We start from the raw sequence: 19,743 nt of genomic DNA on the forward strand, positions 1-19,743 counted from the left end.
TGTGAACTCTGCTCTTACCATTACGTAGCTCAGTCTGTTACCTCTCCTCCACTCCTGTCCTCAATAACACCTTCACATGATTGGCAAGTCACCACCGCGCACAAGATCCGCACGCTCATCTCCTGAAATACTCTGTGCTGCTGTGAACTCTGCTCTTACCATTACGTGGTGACTTGCCAATCATGTGAAGGTGTTCTTGAGGACAGGAGTGGAGGAGAGGTAACAGACTGAGAGCTACGTAATGGTAAGAGCAGAGTTCACAGCAGCACTGAATCTGCACGCTCATCTCCTGAAATACTCTGTGCTGCCTTAAACTCTATGGACAGGTCAGGATCCTGTTTCTTTTAAATGCTGCACTATAGCGCAGCCTTATATAGTGGATCGAGCGGGTTCCCCAGCAGCATTTAAAAGAAACAGTGTGTGTGTTTGGGTATGTGTCTTTGTCTGTTTTTGTTTTTATATGTGTGTTTGTGTATATGTGTGTTTATGTGTGTTTGTGTATATATGGGTGTGTTTGTGTATATGTGTTTGTGTATATGTTTGTGTATATGTGTGTGTATATATGGGTGTATGTGTATATGTTTGTGTGTAGATGTTTGTGTGTGTGTTTTTGTGTGTGTTTGTGTATATATGTGTGTATATGGGTGTGTGTTTATGTGTGTGCTTGTGTATATATGGGTGTGTTTGTGTATATGTGTTTGTGTATATGTGTGTGTATATATGGGTGTATTTGTGTATATGTTTGTGTGTAGATGTTTGTGTGTGTGTGTTTTTGTATATGTGTGTGTTTGTGTATATGGGTGTGTGTTTATGTGTGTGTGTTTGTGTATATATGGGTGTGTTTGTTTATATGTGTGTATATGTGTGTTTGTGTATATGTGTGTGTTTGTGTATGGTTGTTTGTGTGTGTGTGCGTGTATATATGTGTGTAGGTGAGTAGAAGTATTGTTATTGTTCACATTGATAACTGTTTTTTTATGTTGTTGCAGATTTTGATGTACCGATTGGACTACAACTTCGATTCGTTGGACTACTGCGTAGATCTACGTTTTTTCAAATTTTAATAAAATGGTTAACGAGGGTTTTGTTGGGGATTTCTTATTTCAATAAAAAAGAATTGTCTTTGTGTTTTTTTTAAACTTTATTAGTGCCTAGATAATGGCAGTTGGCTGATTGACAGCGTCCATTATTAAGGCGGTACTTAGTGTTAGCCGGTGCAGAGGCTAGCACTAACCACCCATTATTACCCCGGTACCCACCACCACCAGGGGTGCCGGGAAGAGCTTGGTACGATCCAGTACCCGACCATCTGTTGTGATGGTCGTGTACTGGGGCGGCCGTAGGCTGGTATTATGAGGCTGGGAAGGGCCAAAAACAGTGGACCTTCCCACCCTTGTAATGCTAGGCTGCTGCTGCTGTGTTGTATCGGGCTGGTTATAAAAATGGGGGGGACCCCCACGTCGTTTTTTTTTTTTTGAATTTAACAAATTTAACAATAGACGTTGGGTCCCCCACATTTTTAATAACCAGCCATATACAAGGCCGCAGCAGTCTGGCATTACATGGGTGGGAAGGGCCACTGGTTTTGTCCATTCCCAGGCTAATAACACTGTGTTGTATGTGGCTGGTTATGATAAATTGGGTGGAACCCCATGTATTTTTAAAAAAATAATTAAAAATAAATAAATAATTTAAAAAAATGACGTGGGATCCCCCCCACTTTTATAACCAGCCAGATACAACACAGCAGCAGCAGCCTAGCATTACAAGGGTGGGAAGGTCCACTGTTTTTGGCCCTTCCTAGCCTCATAATACCAGCCTGCGGCCGCCCCACAGCCCGACCATCACAACAGATGGTCGGGTACTGGATCGCACCTGGCTCTTCCCGGCACCCCTGGTGGTGGTGGGTACCGGGGTAATAATGGTGGTTAGTGTTAGCCTCTGCACCGGCTAACACTAAGCCTCGCCTTAGTAATGGATGTTGTCACTCAGACAGCGGCCATTACTAAAGTGGTAGTAATAAAATTTGAAAAGAAAAAGACAAAGATATAGATAAAATATTTTATTGAAATAAAGCACCCCCAACACAACCCTCATTAACAATTTTATTGTAGAAAAAAAAACTGTCATCGAAGTAGTCCTCGAAACCGACGTAGTCCAAACACCAAACCTGTAAAAAAAAAAAAATATTAAATAAAACATGTCGTAGGCTTAGATTCAGTTTAATGTGTGATACTGACTGTTATACCATGTATAGAAGCCTGCCGTGAAGTTGACTTAGATACAGGGCGCCAGCAGACAGTATCATACATGGCCATACAGACATATATACAAACAAACATACATGCAAACATGCATACATATATACAAGCATGCACATATATACATGCAAACATACACACATATATACATACATACATGCAAACTATCGTACATACATGCATACACACACATGAAAACATACATACATACAAACATGCAAAGATCCATACATACATATATACAAGCATGCACAAATGTACATGCAAACATAAATACATGCAAACATAATTACATACATGCACATATATATAAACATACATGCAAACATACATGCAAAAATAAAAACATGCAAACATACATACATACATACATACATACATGACAACATACATACATACATACATACATACATGCAAACATACATACATGCAAATATATACATGCAAATATACATACAAACATGCACATATATACATACATGCCAACATACATGCAAACATACATGCACATATATACATACATGACAACTTACATACATGACAACATACATACATGACAACATACTTACATACATACATACATGAAAATATACATTCATGCAAACATACATAAATGCAAACATACATACATTCATGCAAACATACATACATACATGCAAATATATACATGCAAATATACATGCACATATATACATACATGCCAACATACATACATGCAAACATACACACATGCAAACATACATACATAGATACATACATACATGCAAATATATACATGCAAATATACATACAAACATGCACATATATACATACATGCAAACATACATGCACATGACAACATACATACATACATACATACATACATGACAACATACATACATACATACATACATAAATGCAAACATACATACATGCAAACATACATAAAATGCAAACATACATACATACATACATGCAAATATATACATGCAAATATACATACATACAAACATGCACATATATACATACATGCAAACATACATGCACATGACAACATACATACATACATACATACATACATGACAACATACATACATACATACATACATACATAAATGCAAACATACATACATGCAAACATACATAAAATGCAAACATACATACATACATACATACATACAAACATACATGCAAATATACATAAATGCAAACATACATACATTCATGCAAACATACATACATACATACATGCAAATATATACATGCAAATATACATGCACATATATACATACATGCCAACATACATACATGCAAACATACACACATGCAAACATACATACATACATACATACATGCAAATATATACATGCAAATATACATACAAACATGCACATATATACATACATACATGCCAACATACATGCAAACATACATGCACATACATACATGACAACATACATATATACATACATAAATACATGACAACATACATACATGACAACATACATACATGCAAACATACATTCATGCAAACATACATACATACATGCAAACATACATTCATACATACAAACATACAAACATACATTCATGCAAACATACATACATGCAAATATATACATGCAAATATACATACACACATGCACATATATACATACATGCCAACATACATGCAAACATACATGCACATATATACATACATACATACATACATGACAACATACATACATGCACATATATACATGCCAACATACATACATGCCAAAAAAATAAAATAATACGTTCATACTTACTTTCCTCCTGTCCGGCCTCCAGCGATGACGTTTCATCCATGTCGCCGCTGCAGCCTGTGATTGGCTGAAGAGGTGGTCACGTGGGATGAAGCGTCATCTTGACGTGCGTGACCGCCACTACAGCCTGTGATTGGCTGCAGCGGCGAAAGGGATGAAACGTCATCGCTGGAGGCCGGACAGGAGGAAAATACGTACGAACGTATAATTTTTATTTTTTTATTACATTTCAATTGTATTTTCCGCGCGCCAAGCATGTACTGTCAAGGTTGCTGAAAGAGTTAGTGCAGCACATTAACTCTATCAGCACCCTGGACAGTAGCATTCTCGGCGCACGGAAGTGACAGGTTCGGTCCGAACTAGTTCGGTACGAATCGAACTTTTTTGTGAAATTCGGCGAACTAGCCGAACCGAACTTTTGAAAAGTTCGCTCATCTCTACAGTACGGAATAACTGCATGAACCCCTGGAAGTCTCGGGTCCCTGTCATTCCCAGATTGGATTCGCCTATGCAAGGGCCTTGCCGGCAAGTAGAGACATAATGAAGGCGATCCTGGCTCCGTCCGAAGGAAATGCTCGGGCGTGCAGAGTGAAGTGGATATGGCATTGGTTCAGAAACCCCCTGCACGTACTTGCGTCTCCATGGAACCGAGGAGGCAATGGCAGTGAGAATCGAGGATCCGAACTGGAGCTGCCAGGAGGTTTAGCAGGAGGGTCGATTGGAGAATCTTGAATAGGAGCGGAGAAGGAAGTAGCTAGCGCCCCTAGCTGCTGTGCCATGGAGTCTACTGCCACAAGAAGTTGATCCTGTCGTGCTCGCAGATCCTGCAGGTCCGCCTGCATGGCTTGGGAGGGTGACAGGCACTTGAATTGCATGGCCTGAACCTACTGTCACGGCGCGGGATGTTGCCCCACTGGGCCGTACCATGTAGCGGGATAGCAGCTGGCCAACTAGGTACAAAACAATGTCTATAGTCCAGAAAGGGTATCTGAGGCAATGTAGACAGTAGTGGTGACACAACTTGACTTTCACTGTAGATGGCACAGTAGATGCAGCGGTAGACACGAGTTGACTTTCACTGTAGATGGCACAGTAGATGCAGTGGAAGACACGACTTGACTTTCACTGTAGTTGGCACAGAGGCACGGTAGCAAAAGATACAGGGTACAGGCAGCAGGAACGAGTAACACTGGGAACTGGAAAACACTAGGAGACCATTTGCAAAACAAACTTTAGGTATACAACAATGCTCAGGCAAGGATCAAGTGGGCAGAGCCCTTTTTATAGTCCAGCAGCATTCTGGGCTAATTACAGATTATTAACAACTGGACGCGTACTGGCACTTTAAAGCAGTGCACGCGCGCGCGCCCTGCGGGAAACAGTCTCAGAACCCGGAAGTGAGTGCCGGTGTCTCCCTGGAGGGAGATGCCGCCGAGAACACAAACGTCCATGGCCGGGACCGTCAGAGGGTAAGTCTGAACGACGGTCCGCGGCCATAGACGTTACAATACACATGGGAGAAAGACCTAGTATTGAGAATGTGAGACAAAATGTGTCAACAGACGAGGAAGCATAGCTAAGCTCTTTTATGCCTCAGACTAATATCGAGCACATTGCAAAAGCAGTCACCGAAGAGTTAATGCCAATGATGAAGGAAAAAGTGGACAAGTCTCGAGGCGCAACAATGTACGGTTAGTAGGAGTACCAAAATCTTATGGCACAAACGAGTTGAGAGATTTAAATATGCAGTAAATATCTAGAATTTTAGGTATGGAAAAATATATTAAGGTGAAAAGAGCTCATAGAATCAGCTTACGAACAAGAGAAGAAGACAATTGGGAACCTAGGCCTGTTATAGCGAGGATTCTTGACTACAATGATAAACAGGAAACGATGCTGGCTTATAAGAAAATGATCGAACTTAAAAGATAATTAAACTTTCAAAAACTTCTAAGATGTCATAGTGACATGTGAAAAGTTTTGATCGATGAGGGTCCGAGCACTGAGACCCCCACCAATCGCCAAAACGAAGCGGCAGAAGCGCTCGGGTAAGCCCTGAGCCGCTTCATTTCTGATCGGCTTTCCCCGGTAAGCCAAGCAATTGGTGTACAGGCTCAATAGAAAGGCTAGAATGAAGCCATATAATAGAAGGAATTAGGGCTTATTTAGACGAACGCATACGTAGTCCGTGTGATGGCCGTTTTATTCATGGATGTCACACGGCTGCATGTATTTCTATGGGGCTGTTCACACAAACGTTGTTAAAACAGACTGTGTGAAGGGCTCGTAAAAAAATAGGACATGTCCTATTTTGTTCATTTTCACGGATCCCTCAATAGACTTACTTACGCCCATGAGTTATCCATAAAAACGGGTCCCGCACGGGTGAGACACGGATGTGAAAAACGCCAGTTTTTCACATCGAAGTTTACACTCGTTCGTCTGAATAAGCCCTTAGGCGATAGTAAAGGTAGATGCAGAAAAGACTTTGATGTGCCATGGCCATAACGTGGGATTTGATGGTAATATAATAAAAGGCTTTAAGGCAATATATCATAACCCTTAAGCACAAGTATGCACTTCTAATGTTGTATCTGAACAATTTGGGTTAATCAAGAGGACCAAGCAGAAGGAGTGTCCCTTGTTGTCCCTTCTGTTTAACTTCGCAGTACAGCCACTGGCCAGACACATTGCGAAGGCTGGGGATGTAAAGGTAATACAGATAGGAGATGTGTGTGAAAATAATCTGGTTCAAGACAATATTTTCCTATGTCTAGATAATATAGAAAAGTCACTATGTTCGGCCATGGATATTTTACCAGTGTTTGGATTCATCTCAGGATTTAGAGTGAATAGTAAAAAAAAGTAAGTGTTTATTTCTTGACCCCTCAGAGGTAATGCAAAGATCTGGGATTTAAGTCTGACTATAGCTGTTGAGAAATTTCTCTATACGGGAACCTGATTGCAAGGGAATGGACAAATATATACCAACTTAATTATGGGATGATTACAAAATAGATCGGGAACTGGGCAATTAGAGGGACATTCCTATCTGGAACTCTGGAAGAAGCTATTTACGTAAGATGAAAAGTCTACCTAGACTATTATATTTGCTTCAATCATTACCATATTTAATATGCTTGGAGGATATCAGAGCAATTGATAGATCCTTTAAAGGGTGTCTATGGAGAGGGAAAAGGCCAAGAATCTCTATGGAAAAATTGTAAAGATCTAGACAGATGTTATAACAGTCTGGGGCCTGCAGAGGATGGTGTGAACTCACTTCATCACCAAGGGATTGGACATAGGGCTAAACTAGGGAGTGGTCTAAGGGGACCCCAGGTATTCAACCTTTAACCCCTATAAAGGGATCTGGACTTCGTTGCTGGGAAATCCCAGGTCGCTTCACTCCAGAGTAGTCTCCCTTGGTGACAGCCAACATAAACAGGCATACTAAATCGGCAGACAGTATGGACAGTATGCAGTGTCAGGTATAGCAAAGATCAGGGCAGGCAGCAAATGGTCACTCACGGTTGGTCGAGCAATAGGTCATGACAGGCGGCTGGGATTCGTCACGGGTCACTAGTAAAAAGTCAGGGCAGGCAGCAGGCAAGGATAGTGTGAGTGCAAGCAGAGTCAAACACAGGAATTTCAAACAAATGATCAGCAGGGTATCACTAGTAAGCTAGGAAGAACCACTTTGCTCAGGCAATGATTAAACAAGGGAGAGGTCCCTTTATGCTCTGGAAAAGTTAAGTGGATAATTAGGTGCACTCTGGCCCTTTAGGAAGTGCATGAGGAGAACAGCCGCAATGGAGAGCGCGACCAGCCCGGAGTGATGGAGGTATGTGGTGGCGAGGAGCCAGAGGATGCCGTGTAGAGGTAAGTATACAATGGCCGCAGCGCCCGTAACAATAACTTTGCTTGTATAGCAAGGTATTTTGAGGATTACTTGGAAGACAAGGAAAACTTTATCAATTTGGAGTTGGAAAAAAATATGACTTAAACCCATGGCTATATTTATTTTACTACGAACCAGTAAAGATGAGAAATATGCCGATACTTGCCCATGTGATCTTTATGGTTGCTAAGAAAAATATATTAAAATATTGGATCTCAGATCTTCCCCCCTCTGTTAAGGAGGATCTGAAAGATATGGTAAAAATAGAGAAAAGGGATTTGTTGATCTATGAAACAAAAGATTCCAAGAAATTCCACAATAAATGGGAAAACTCTAGGAAGCCCTATATACAAGGGAAAAAAAGAGAATTTAATGGACCCATTCAAATATAGTCCTATTAGGAGAGTGTGGGACAAAGGTCATTAAAAATTCCGATAAGAATACTTTTATAAGGAGAAAACACAACGTAATAGTATTAGATGTTCCAGTGCTCATGTGTAGGCCCAATCCCAGGTGGGTGGGAGGAGAGGAGAGGGTCAGAGTGGTAGAGAGAATATAAAATTAAATATGGATTTGTGTATACATAATGAAACTGTATAATGATCTTTGGATACGGAGAAGATCTCCGGTCTATTAGCTATTTTAATCCTTTGTATATTAGTATAAAATAAATAAATAAATATAAAAACATAAAAAAATTGATTCATAGCAGTGATAATGTCATCCAAAACATTTAGAAAATTACTATTATTTTCAACATATGGAGAGGCCCATGCTAGAGCGTCATCTGCCAGAAGATTGATAATAAACAATACTTTTTTCCTTTTTGCGGGTAAATGGAGCAGTTTGCATTTGAAATATATGTGGCATTGATTAAGAAAACCTCGGTAATGGTGACGATCACTACTGAACTTTGATGGTAGTGGCATATGTGAACTTAACTCTGCGACTGAGTCACGTCCATCCAGAAGTTGTCTTTGCAATTTAATAAGCTCTCTTTGTTTATCTCACACTAGATTTTGCAGTTGAAACTTTTTTCTTGATACGTCGTGCCAAAAGCTTGTAGTTCGGCTATTTGTTGCTTCATTTTTGTCAAAGAACCTGTTCCAGGGACTCCATATTTGGCCAGACTATTTTGTCAAGGTCTGTAGCAGATTGGCAGTCCAGTGACTGAAGTGATCGGGCCAGAAGGTTAAAATAGAAAGAGTAGTCAAGTAACAGTCCAGGTTTGGTACACAGATATGTGGCAACAGTTTGCAGCGTGAGACAGAGACATGGTCAAACACAGTCCAAGTTCAGAACACAGATAAGCAGCAAAGTTTGTAGCATGAGGAAGAGACATGGCCAGATACAATCCAAGTTCTGTACACAGATAAGCAGCAATAGTTTGTAGAGAGGTAGAAAGGAACTAGACTAGAGAAAGGTAGCTTAAAGTGAACCTTTCACCTGCCCATACATGTGCAGCTGAGTGCAACATGTAATAGGCAGGGCTTCACAAACACTGTCTCACGTAAAATAATTTTTCTAACTTCCTCCGTTATTTACATATCGGTGCTGTTATGTTTGGCGCCCGATATGTAAATAAGTCCCTGAACTGTCAATGGGGCATTTCTATCTAACTAAATGGCAAGGGGGCGTTATACTCTTCACTCTGACACTGTCCAATCAACTACGGACAGTGTCAGGGCAGCTTGCACTGTGTTCCCTCCCGCGATAACACAGACCGGTGGTTCTGCAAAGAGCGTGCGCGTGCCCCCTCACGCATCCCTGCACACTCTCTGCAGAGCCTCCTCTACGGAAAACTGTCCCGTACTGAAAACATGATTACAGTATGGGACAGTTTTCCCACAGCGAGGCAGGGACTCTTAGCATTATAGATAACTATGACATTAAGAGCCCGGCTCTCTACAGTGTTTTCACTTCTTAAGGCCTGGGCCAATTTTGGCCTTGGGGACAGAAGAATGTTTAGATTTTTTTCCTTTTTGCATCCCAGCGCACATAACTTTCTTGATTTTCATTCGATGTAGCTATATGAGACTTTGTTTTTTGAGGCATAAGTTATGCTTTATAAAGGTGCTATCTTTTGGTACATTATCATTATCGTTAAATTTATATACATTTTGATTTTAGAAAAAATTCAGAAAAAAGCAGTTCTGCTGCAGTTTAAAATTTTTTTTTTACAACATACACCGATCATCATAATTGACACTATAAGGCTGTTACGGTCGTGGCGATACCAAATATGTGTATATTATTTAATGTTTTGGGACTTATATCTAATAAAGTGTGCATTTGTGTGTGTTTTATTTACTGAATTTTTTTTATTACCATTACTTTTTTAAAATTTGCTTTACTTTATTTTTTAATACCATAGGGCGATTTTTAATTTAGATTTTTAACTTTTTACTTTATTGTACTGGCATATATGTATATGCCAGTACATTAGCCTGTGTACTGATAGTACACAGGCAGTTGTTAGGGCATACCTAAGTATGTCCTGACAACAGGAAATATGGTCGGACAGTCCTGGGGTCCTTCAATGGACCCTGGGCTGTCTATCCATAGAAGGTGGGAGAGTCGATCCTGCCACAGGGATTCGTTGTGACCCGATCAAAGGGGAGTCTCATTTTCCTTTGATTGCCGTGATCAGCTTTGATAATGGCAGTCAAGGGGTTACCGGTAGAGATCAGAGGTTTCTTTGTGTATTATAGCCTTTGCCCCTTTCCTTATCATGTGAACACACTTGCTGTGCCCACACGATCAGTATGACGTCTATGTTCATCATGATGCGGCATCGTTAAGCCCCTTATGACGAATATAGACATGAAGTGTCGCCAACCATGCTAAAATGCTCACTCTTCTGCTTTGGAATTGCTTTGGTGACATACAGGATAAAAAGCCTAAAGCTGCTCCGCTTAGCTTTGGGAGACGGAGATTACACAGGCACATGGAAATTCTAATGTATACTGTATAAAGAATTGTCCTTACCTGTATTATTCCAACAATCTTAAAAAAGGTTAGGGCAAGAAAAAAATTCCAGTCATGCTCTTGTAATGCTACACCTCGACAGCAGCTATAAATTTTTATTAAATCCTCAAACGCAGGTATTCCTTGGAAAAGAAAAGAAATATGGTCTTGTAAAGAAGAAAGCCTTTTTCATTTTTTTAAAGTACAGGATTAGTTGTCATGTACGTTGGGTATATTAGATAAGCGCTACCAATGTTCTACATAGAATTTTATAATCTCATAGGTCTTTTTGCATGTCACTTCAGGAGGATACTTTAGTTTTAAACAAGATCCTATAAATATAGTCACCCAAGGCTCGAGAACGGGGTATGTACAACTGTTCTTACAAACAAAGAATATCTTATTGTATACATTCTAATTAATGGTAGATTTCTTTTGATCGTCTAAAAAGACTATGAGATGTTATTTTGCCTTTTAGAAATGGGTAGAGGTCTCTACAAGTAAGGCTCTGTTAACATCACGTTCTCCCTTTAGGTTCGGCGTGTACACTTGGGAAATCTCCCAACATATACACGAACATAAAGCCCCAACATAAGCCACTGTATGCGATAAAGTAGCATACATCATTCCTAGGCCCCCGTGATTACCGATTTATGTAGTGGGCAGCACCAACAGTAACTACAGAGTCATACTTAGGGGTCATTTAGCATCAAAGGTAGCAGCTTCCTGGACTATACAGAGGCAATTGAGGTGCTGAGTGCCAAATAAAATGCACAGAAGCAAACATGCAACCAAAAGAAATGGCTTTATTCAGCTTTCAAATGATTGCAGGTATAGAAATAAAATAAAAACAGTCCACACATAGGGCACTACCTCACTACTTGAGCCCTAACTAACCTCTAAGATCAAATAGTACCTTTACTGACGTCATTCAGCACTCTGGCTCTCACTGAGCTTATTCAAGTCCCTTCTGGATGCCAGTCCTCTTGGGACAGACCACATTTCTGTCTCAAACTGGACCACAGTTTGTCTGTGTACTGCAGGACACAAACAGAACTTCCTGCTGCGAGCTCTCCTCTAGGAGTTGGCTGAGAATGAGCGGTCAAGGTCCTTCTCAACCCTTTGTTAGGCTGCTCTCCAGCGCCCTCTGGCTTTATACTCTCAGAACAGGCATATATGTTTCTTAGCGATGGCCTCTCTGAAATCCCACACATGCATAGGAGTGGGGATGTCAATCACAGAGTATTAGGCATGCTTATGGTGCTGAGTCGGCAACACTGCTGCACCACTCTGATCACTCCAGGTATGCTATTTGAAAACAGCGCACGCCATTTTTAAACTTATTATTCTGCAAAGTGTGCCACCTGACATTTTTAACAAGGTCATGGTAGGAATAGTTTTAAAAAGTCCTACTTTGAACAAAAAAAGCTGATGACAGGTTCCCTTTAATCAAACTTTTCCTTATTTTGGGTTGACATTGTACATATCATTGTACATATCATTGCAGCATATTAGGGCTGGAGGGAAAAAAGTTCGGACAAAATCTAAATATAAACTTATGACATATCCATATTTATTAAGAATACCTACCTTCAATATCTATATAGGTTATGTTACTAGCGTTTTTAAACAACTGCACTTCTTCGGGCCAAAAATAAGGTGTGGAAAAGTAAGCGAAGTCAGACATAGGATGTCCAATAGTGGAGAGTTCCCAATCAAGAACAGCAATTACACAGGTCTAAAGAGAACGGTTTAAAGTTAGCATACAGAAACATATGTATAAAACATCTTTTACATTCAGAGCTGCATTCAGAATTCGGTTTGTATTACATGGGATTTGTAAGTGCACCTCTAACAGGATAGCTGAGATCCTGAAATGTAATGCACACTGCTGTGTTGCATCCAGCAGAGTTTTATCTTATACATCAGACTACTGTACAGTACTAAACCATACACCTCTCACAGTAGAGATGCACACACAAAAAAACTAAGCCCCAAGTGGGCTGCTACAGGAGATGGAAGGTCCAACAGCCCAAGAACCAGGAAAAGCCATATTTATAAATGCAGTTCTGGATTTGAATAGTTTGAGAAAGGGCTGGTGTAATAGTGGGGTTCACTGGCTAGTGTCACCCACCATTACTACCTTCTTTATATCAGGGTCACTAGGGTTATGCCTAGCTTCCCTACCTTTTTCCTTGTATCAACATTAACTATCTGCTTTGCCACTAAGTGTGTGCGTGTACGCAGATTCACGACACAATAGTATAATTAAAAGCAATATTTATTAATACAAGTCACACTTAGATATGAAACACCAAACACAGAACACAGTAAATATATTCACGGTATAGTATAAGTATACCCCAATACACATAACAAGTTAATATGTATTGAGTATACTGACACTACACTTGGCACACTACCAGCACAATATATTACAATACTATACTAACACCCACCCACTTACCTAAACATACATACAAGTTACAGTGCGCTCATGCTTCTGTGACCAAACCCTCCCTGGCTCTAACTGTCTCTGTTACTAATGGGTTAAAGAGGCTCTGTCACCAGATTTTGCAACCCCTATCTGCTATTGCAGCAGTTTGGCGCTGCAATGTAGATTACAGTAACGGTTTTATTTTTAAAAAACGAGCATTTTTGGCCAAGTTATGACCATTTTTGTATTTATGCAAATGAGGCTTGCAAAAGTACAACTGGGCGTGTTTACAGTAAAAGTACAACTGGGCGTGTATTATGTGTGTTACATCTGGGCGTGTTTACTTCTTTTACTAGCTGGGCGTTCTGACGAGAAGTATCATCCACTTCTCTTCACAACGCCCAGCTTCTGGCAGTGCAGACACACAGCGTGTTCTCGAGAGATCACACTGTGACGTCACTCACTTCCTGCCCCAGTTCCTGCATCGTGTCGGCCACATCGGCACCAGAGGCTACAGTTGATTCTGTAGCAGCATCAGCGTTTGCAGGTAAGTAGCTACATCGACTTACCTGCAAACGCCGATGCTGCTGCAGAATCAACTGTAGCCTCTGGTGCCGATGTGTCCTCGCTCGTCCGACACGATGCAGGACCTGGGGCAGGAAGTGAGTGACGACACAGCGTGATCTCTCGAGAACACGCTGTGTCCGTGCACTGCCAGAAGCTGGGCGTTGTGTAGAGAAGTGGATGATACTTCTCGTCAGAACGCTCAGCTAGTAAAAGTAGTAAACACGCCCAGATGTAACACACATAATACACGCCCAGTTGGACTTTTGCAAGCCTCATTTGCATAAATACAAAAATGGTCATAACTTGGCCAAAAATGCTCGTTTTTTAAAAATAAAAACGTTACTGTAATCTACATTGCAGCGCCGATCTGCTGCATAGGGGTTGCAAAATCTGGTGACAGAGCCTCTTTAAATACCAGGCGAAATCTGTAGATCAGGGAAGGAAAAGGGTTACCAGGGGAAGTAGGGGTTAGTGAGAAGGGTGGGAGAGGGGGACGATACTTATCGGTGCATGGGGTCCTTGGTAGAGATCCTCCTTTGGTGGGAAGCAGGGAGAAAGAGAGATCCTTCTGTGATGGGCACAGGAAATAAGAGTGTGAAGTGTAGGGCGGTGTGTCTTTTTAAACCCTCCCGTGCACTTCTGTATGACATCACATACTTATGCACACGCTGGCGGGAGGGGGCAGGCCTTGGGAGCTTCCTGTGTCGTGGGATTCAATACAGTATTTGTTCACTGTTTATGGCTTTCCCCCGGACTGTAAGTGGCAAGGGAAACAAAGGAAATCTTTTGCTTCCCCCACAATCTCATTACATGGCGAGGGGGAGGGCAGGCAGCGCAAATGCATTGAATGTATCCACTGTTAATGGCTTAGGGTAGGAATACACACCTATGTCTGGAGGGAGAAATATATATCTACACTCACATGAACATAGATATAAATAAAACGCTTCCCTTTACATAGTACATAAGGTAGGATAGACTTATCAGAACAAGACAAGTAGAGCAAAATATTTGCAAATGTTTCTAAACATTATAAGTAGATTATATGCAAGTATTAGCTGTTCACACATATCTGAGAGTGTAACTACGCTACTGCATTACTTTAATTGAGTAAAGTCTGTGTTCATATTTAAAAAGAAAAAAAAGGTACCTCAGTTGGATGGAAAATCATATTTTCAATTCTGAAATCTCCATGGACCAGAGACTCTTCATTGTCATTGCTTGGTACATTCCTGATTAACCAATCAGCTAGTTGGTTCATTGCGGGTATATCACGATGTGCAGTTTTATCATATTGTTTCTTCCACGTACTGACCTGTCAATCATATGGATATAACAATACACACACTGAACAAGGGACAATATGAAATCAAGATATCAGTAATACTATGACATAGGTATAGCAAAGCCGGCACCCGCAAGTTACATACTATTACGTCAGTTAGAACTTTACTTGTTTAATTACTTGTATTACTTTTACACAATAAAAATGTGTTTTTATTGTGTAAAATTAGAAAACAGAAAAACTATATCACTTTGGTATTGGTGTAGTCATATTGACCCACAGAATAAAGTTATCATGTCATTTGTACCGCACAATAAATGCCATAAAAAAAAAAAACAACAATAGCGGAATCGCTGTTTTTTCCATTTGTAAAACGGATAACATTATTTGAATACAATATTTGTACCACAAAATGGCACCATTGAAAAATACAACATGTCCTGCAAACGATATAAGCCCTGATATGGTAACGTTGAAAAAAAATAAGTTATGACTCTCGGAAGACAGGGATGAAAAAACTGAGCAAATTGCCGTAGCAGAAAGCCCAAAACTGGCTGTAGCGGAAAGGGGTTAAAATGGATCTGCATGCAAATCTTGTGCTACTAATTTAGGACACAAATGCACACAGCCGTCACTACTGGCGCTGTTGTCGTTTTACCGACAGATATATAATATAAATACATACAAACACACACTTGTGTGTATATTTCCAGCGTTACTCTGTTAGACACAAATGGCAGAAGAAATAGACTCATATACATAGTATTTATAACATACACTGTTCAGCCATAGCATTAAAACCACTGAAGGTGAAGTGAATAACATTGATTATCTTATTACAATGTCAAGTGGTGGGATATATTAGGCAGCAAGTGAACAGTCAGCTCTTGGAGTTGATGTGGTGGAAGCAGGAAAAATGAGCATGTATAAGGATGTGAACGACTTTGATGTCTAAACAACTAGGTCAGAGCATCTCTAAAACGTCAGGTCTCAATAAAAGTATGCAGCGGTTACTCCCTACTAAAAGTGGTACAAGGAAGGACAAACGATGTATCGGCAACAGGGTCATGCACCTAGGCCTTATTGATGTGTATTAGGGAGCGAAGACTGGCCCCCCTGGTCTGATCCCACAAAAGAACTACTGTAGCCCAAATTGTTGAAAAATGTAATGCTTGCTATGATAGAAAGGGTTCACAACACACAGTGCATCACAGCTTGCTGCGTTTGGAGCTGTGTAGCTGCAGACTGATACTGACCCATTCCACTGCCACAAGTACCTACAATGGGCACGTGATCATTAGATTTGGATAATGGAGCAAAGGAAGAAGGTTGCCTGGTTTGATGAATGAAGTTTTCTTTTACATCCTTTGGAAGGCCGGTGTGTGTGTGTGTGTGTGTGTCATTTACCTGGGAAGAGATGGCACCAGGATGCACTATGGGAAGAAGCCAAGCCGGCGGAGGCAGTATGATTCCATGGGCAATAATCTGCTGGGAGACCTTGGGTCCTGGCACTTATGTGGAAGTTACTTTTACACATACCAAGTACCTAAAGATTGTTGCAGACCGAGTACACCCTTCATGGAAATAGTATTTCCTCATGGGAATAACCTCTTCACGCAGGATAATGCGCCATGCCAAAATGCAAAAATTGATCAGGAAGAGTTTGAATGACATGACTGTTATGGCGGCACAAGGTAGACCTACAAAATATTAAGCAGGTGGTTTTAAAGTAGAAAAGGGAGGAAACCTCCAGCTCACTGGTTTTGCGTCTCCAGACACCTCGCTCGGATCCCCGCGACGGCCCACGGTAGATGATGCAGGAAAGGAAAAGAGATGATCCAGCGCTGTATAAAGTTAAAAGGGAAGTTCTGTTCCCACTTTTATTGACAAAAAATGATTTAAAAATAGAACAGAGACAAATTAGGGAAAAATATGTATAGAATAAATACTTGAACTGTCAATGGTAAATTCATATTAGGACAAATGTAGTATCCCTAATTTGGACAAAGTATTATCATTACAATTTAATACTTATTAGTTAATAACAACAAACCTCACTTACGTTCGAATCATACGGGGCCACTCCTTTGTTTATGACTTTCACCAATCACTGACGTCCAATTACCAACCCGTTTCAACCACCAACGATGCATATAAATGAGACAGACACATAGGGCTTTCACATTCTTTGCCATGAATAAGAACATTGCATGTGTTCGAAACGCGTAGGCTCGGGTACTAACCCGCACTACTCTTCGCCTTGAGACTGCGTCTCTGTTCTATTTTAAATCATTTTTTGTCAATAAAAGTGGGAACAGAACTTCCCTTTTAACTTTATACAGCGCTGGATCATCTCTTTTCCTTTCCCAGGTGGTTTTAAAGTTATGGCTGAAATTTGGATTATTTTTATTTTCATTACTTCAGATGTACTGTGGTCCTTCTCTTACAGCCTGCCATAACACCACATTTTCAAGCTTGTTGTACTCCTGAACAACCCCAACAAAATAAGTTTGCATTACCTGCCTCTGGCAATATCCTTTTCCTTTGCCATATCCGGTAAGATTTAATGTATGTATGTTAAATGAATGCAGTTGGGCAAGAGTTTGAGCAAGTGCGACGTACAAGGCTGATCTTTCCGCAGGGCTGACTTCTGGCAGTTTGACATCTCGGAATATGCGTCCCTGACATAGACAAAAAGACACAATTCAGTCTCCGAACTAGTGTAACTATTTTAATTATTACTGCAGATGAACAATCATGTTATATTAGGCTGATGTATAGACATATAAGAAAAAGGATGCTACTAATACGGTCATCTAATCATATTGTATTGTACTGTTTTATACGTGTAGTTCATATACAGTAGTTATATTGTTTTATACCTGTATGTTTATAGTTTTAGAATGGTGGTTTACCTGTATATTGTATAATGTGTATTGGTGTCACCAAAATTTCCTACAACGGCAGATGTCCGGGGAAAGAAGACTTGGACATGCCTAATCCTATGTTCCCACAGGAGATAAGCATCTGCCATACACATTTTATTACTACTTATTTCCCTCGTCCGATTAAAATAAACATGCAAGCTTGGCCGATCATACATATTTATGGGAGAGTTGGAAAAAAAACTGTTCAGCTGACAGTTATTTAATGTGTATGGCCACCTTAGGTCATGAAGACTTGAAATCATGCCGTCACTGGCATAAGAAGTTGGTTAGGTCTCAATTTACTGTGTTCCACTTAAACTAGAAGTAAAAAGCCAAGAAGATATGGGAACATATGAAGATTTTATTTATATTTGTGAAAACAAACCCTTTATTTCACTGAACATTTATTGAACCAAATTTTAATCCCTTTGCAGCAGCACACAGACAAGGAAAACTGTTGCTTAAGTTATTTTTAATAGGAAAAAAAACACATATAGATACCTGCCAAGTGCCATTCATTCAGAGACAGGGTAAGGTATAGAAGGTCAGTACCATAACATAGTAATGATCATGTGTATATTTGCATTGTGAATAACCTGTAGTTCAACTAATATTGTATACTTGAACTACTAGCAATCCCTAAACTCACAGAAACTTAAAGCTTTGAGCTACTTTGATTTTCTTCCTATAACTTTTCCTCACTTCATGTCTTTTGAGTAGAAACGAAATTTGTATCATGAAATTGCTTTTATATGCCTCCTTGTTGTATCCATGAACTTGTTCCCCATCCCTCATACAGTAGACAAAGCTGTCCTTATTTAATTTATGAGTGTTGTGCATGGCCCTAAGGAATATGAGGGCTTCACAGGAGCAAGGGCCTGCAAAAGAATAAGCATGCAGAGGGAAATGCAGAATTGACAGAAGATTTTCAAAGGATGAAAGAATACCCAAAAAACAAAATTCCACGCTGCACTTCACCTAATAAACATGTAGAGCTGCATAAGAAATGATTGTGATTTTGTTCTTTTCTAATGATAGGTGCACTTAATAAAACTAACCTGCACATGTTCCATGACATAAAATTCAGTACCAATTACAGTCACATCTGTGCAGTAAAGTAAAGGCCTTGGCACAGGAAATCCAGTGGAATATAAAGCCTTCTGCACTTCATATTCTCTTTCAATCTAAGGAAAAACGCAAGATGTTAGGATAGTTATAGATGCTGTAACAAAACATGTCTGTAAAGGAGCAGTATAGACATAATGCCTGTGTAATAATAAGTGTTCTTGAAACATATTTTTAGTGGTGACATGTGGCAGAGCTGGAACCATTTTTTTGTCGATTTAGAAACTGTATATAAATGGGTTGTCCACTTAAAAAAAAAAAATTTTTTGTAAGAAACGCTTGGACTGTAATCTGTGGGGGAACCCAGCATTAAATTTCCCTGCAGCACCACCACCACAAGGAAAATCAAGAGTCCTCCAGAGAGAGCGACACTCTTTGTAGCCAGTATCAGTTTTAGCTAAAAGATGAGGGGGGTGAACCTGGGGATCTTCTTCCATTAACTCAGAATTTCTCTAATAGGGTATGTGAAGTTGACAGCTCTTTTAATGAAGTTGCTATTGTGGT

General features: G+C 40.1%; 1 protein-coding gene across 1 annotated transcript in view; it reads right to left on the minus strand.

Moving 5' to 3' along the window:
• LOC142651877 (acyl-CoA dehydrogenase family member 11-like) overlaps window positions 1-19,743 on the minus strand; it is a 260,668-nt gene that overhangs the window by 124,819 nt on the left and 116,106 nt on the right. The window contains exons 3-7 of the mRNA XM_075827102.1: window positions 19,173-19,298; window positions 17,707-17,868; window positions 15,053-15,217; window positions 12,489-12,636; window positions 10,920-11,041 (exon numbers count right to left, since the gene is read on the minus strand). Of these exons, the coding sequence (XP_075683217.1) occupies window positions 10,920-11,041; window positions 12,489-12,636; window positions 15,053-15,217; window positions 17,707-17,868; window positions 19,173-19,298 (723 nt within the window). The remainder of the gene's footprint in view (window positions 1-10,919; window positions 11,042-12,488; window positions 12,637-15,052; window positions 15,218-17,706; window positions 17,869-19,172; window positions 19,299-19,743) is intronic.

Source organism: Rhinoderma darwinii, chromosome 5, assembly GCF_050947455.1.
Source record: "Rhinoderma darwinii isolate aRhiDar2 chromosome 5, aRhiDar2.hap1, whole genome shotgun sequence".
Classification (NCBI taxonomy): domain Eukaryota; kingdom Metazoa; phylum Chordata; class Amphibia; order Anura; family Rhinodermatidae; genus Rhinoderma; species Rhinoderma darwinii.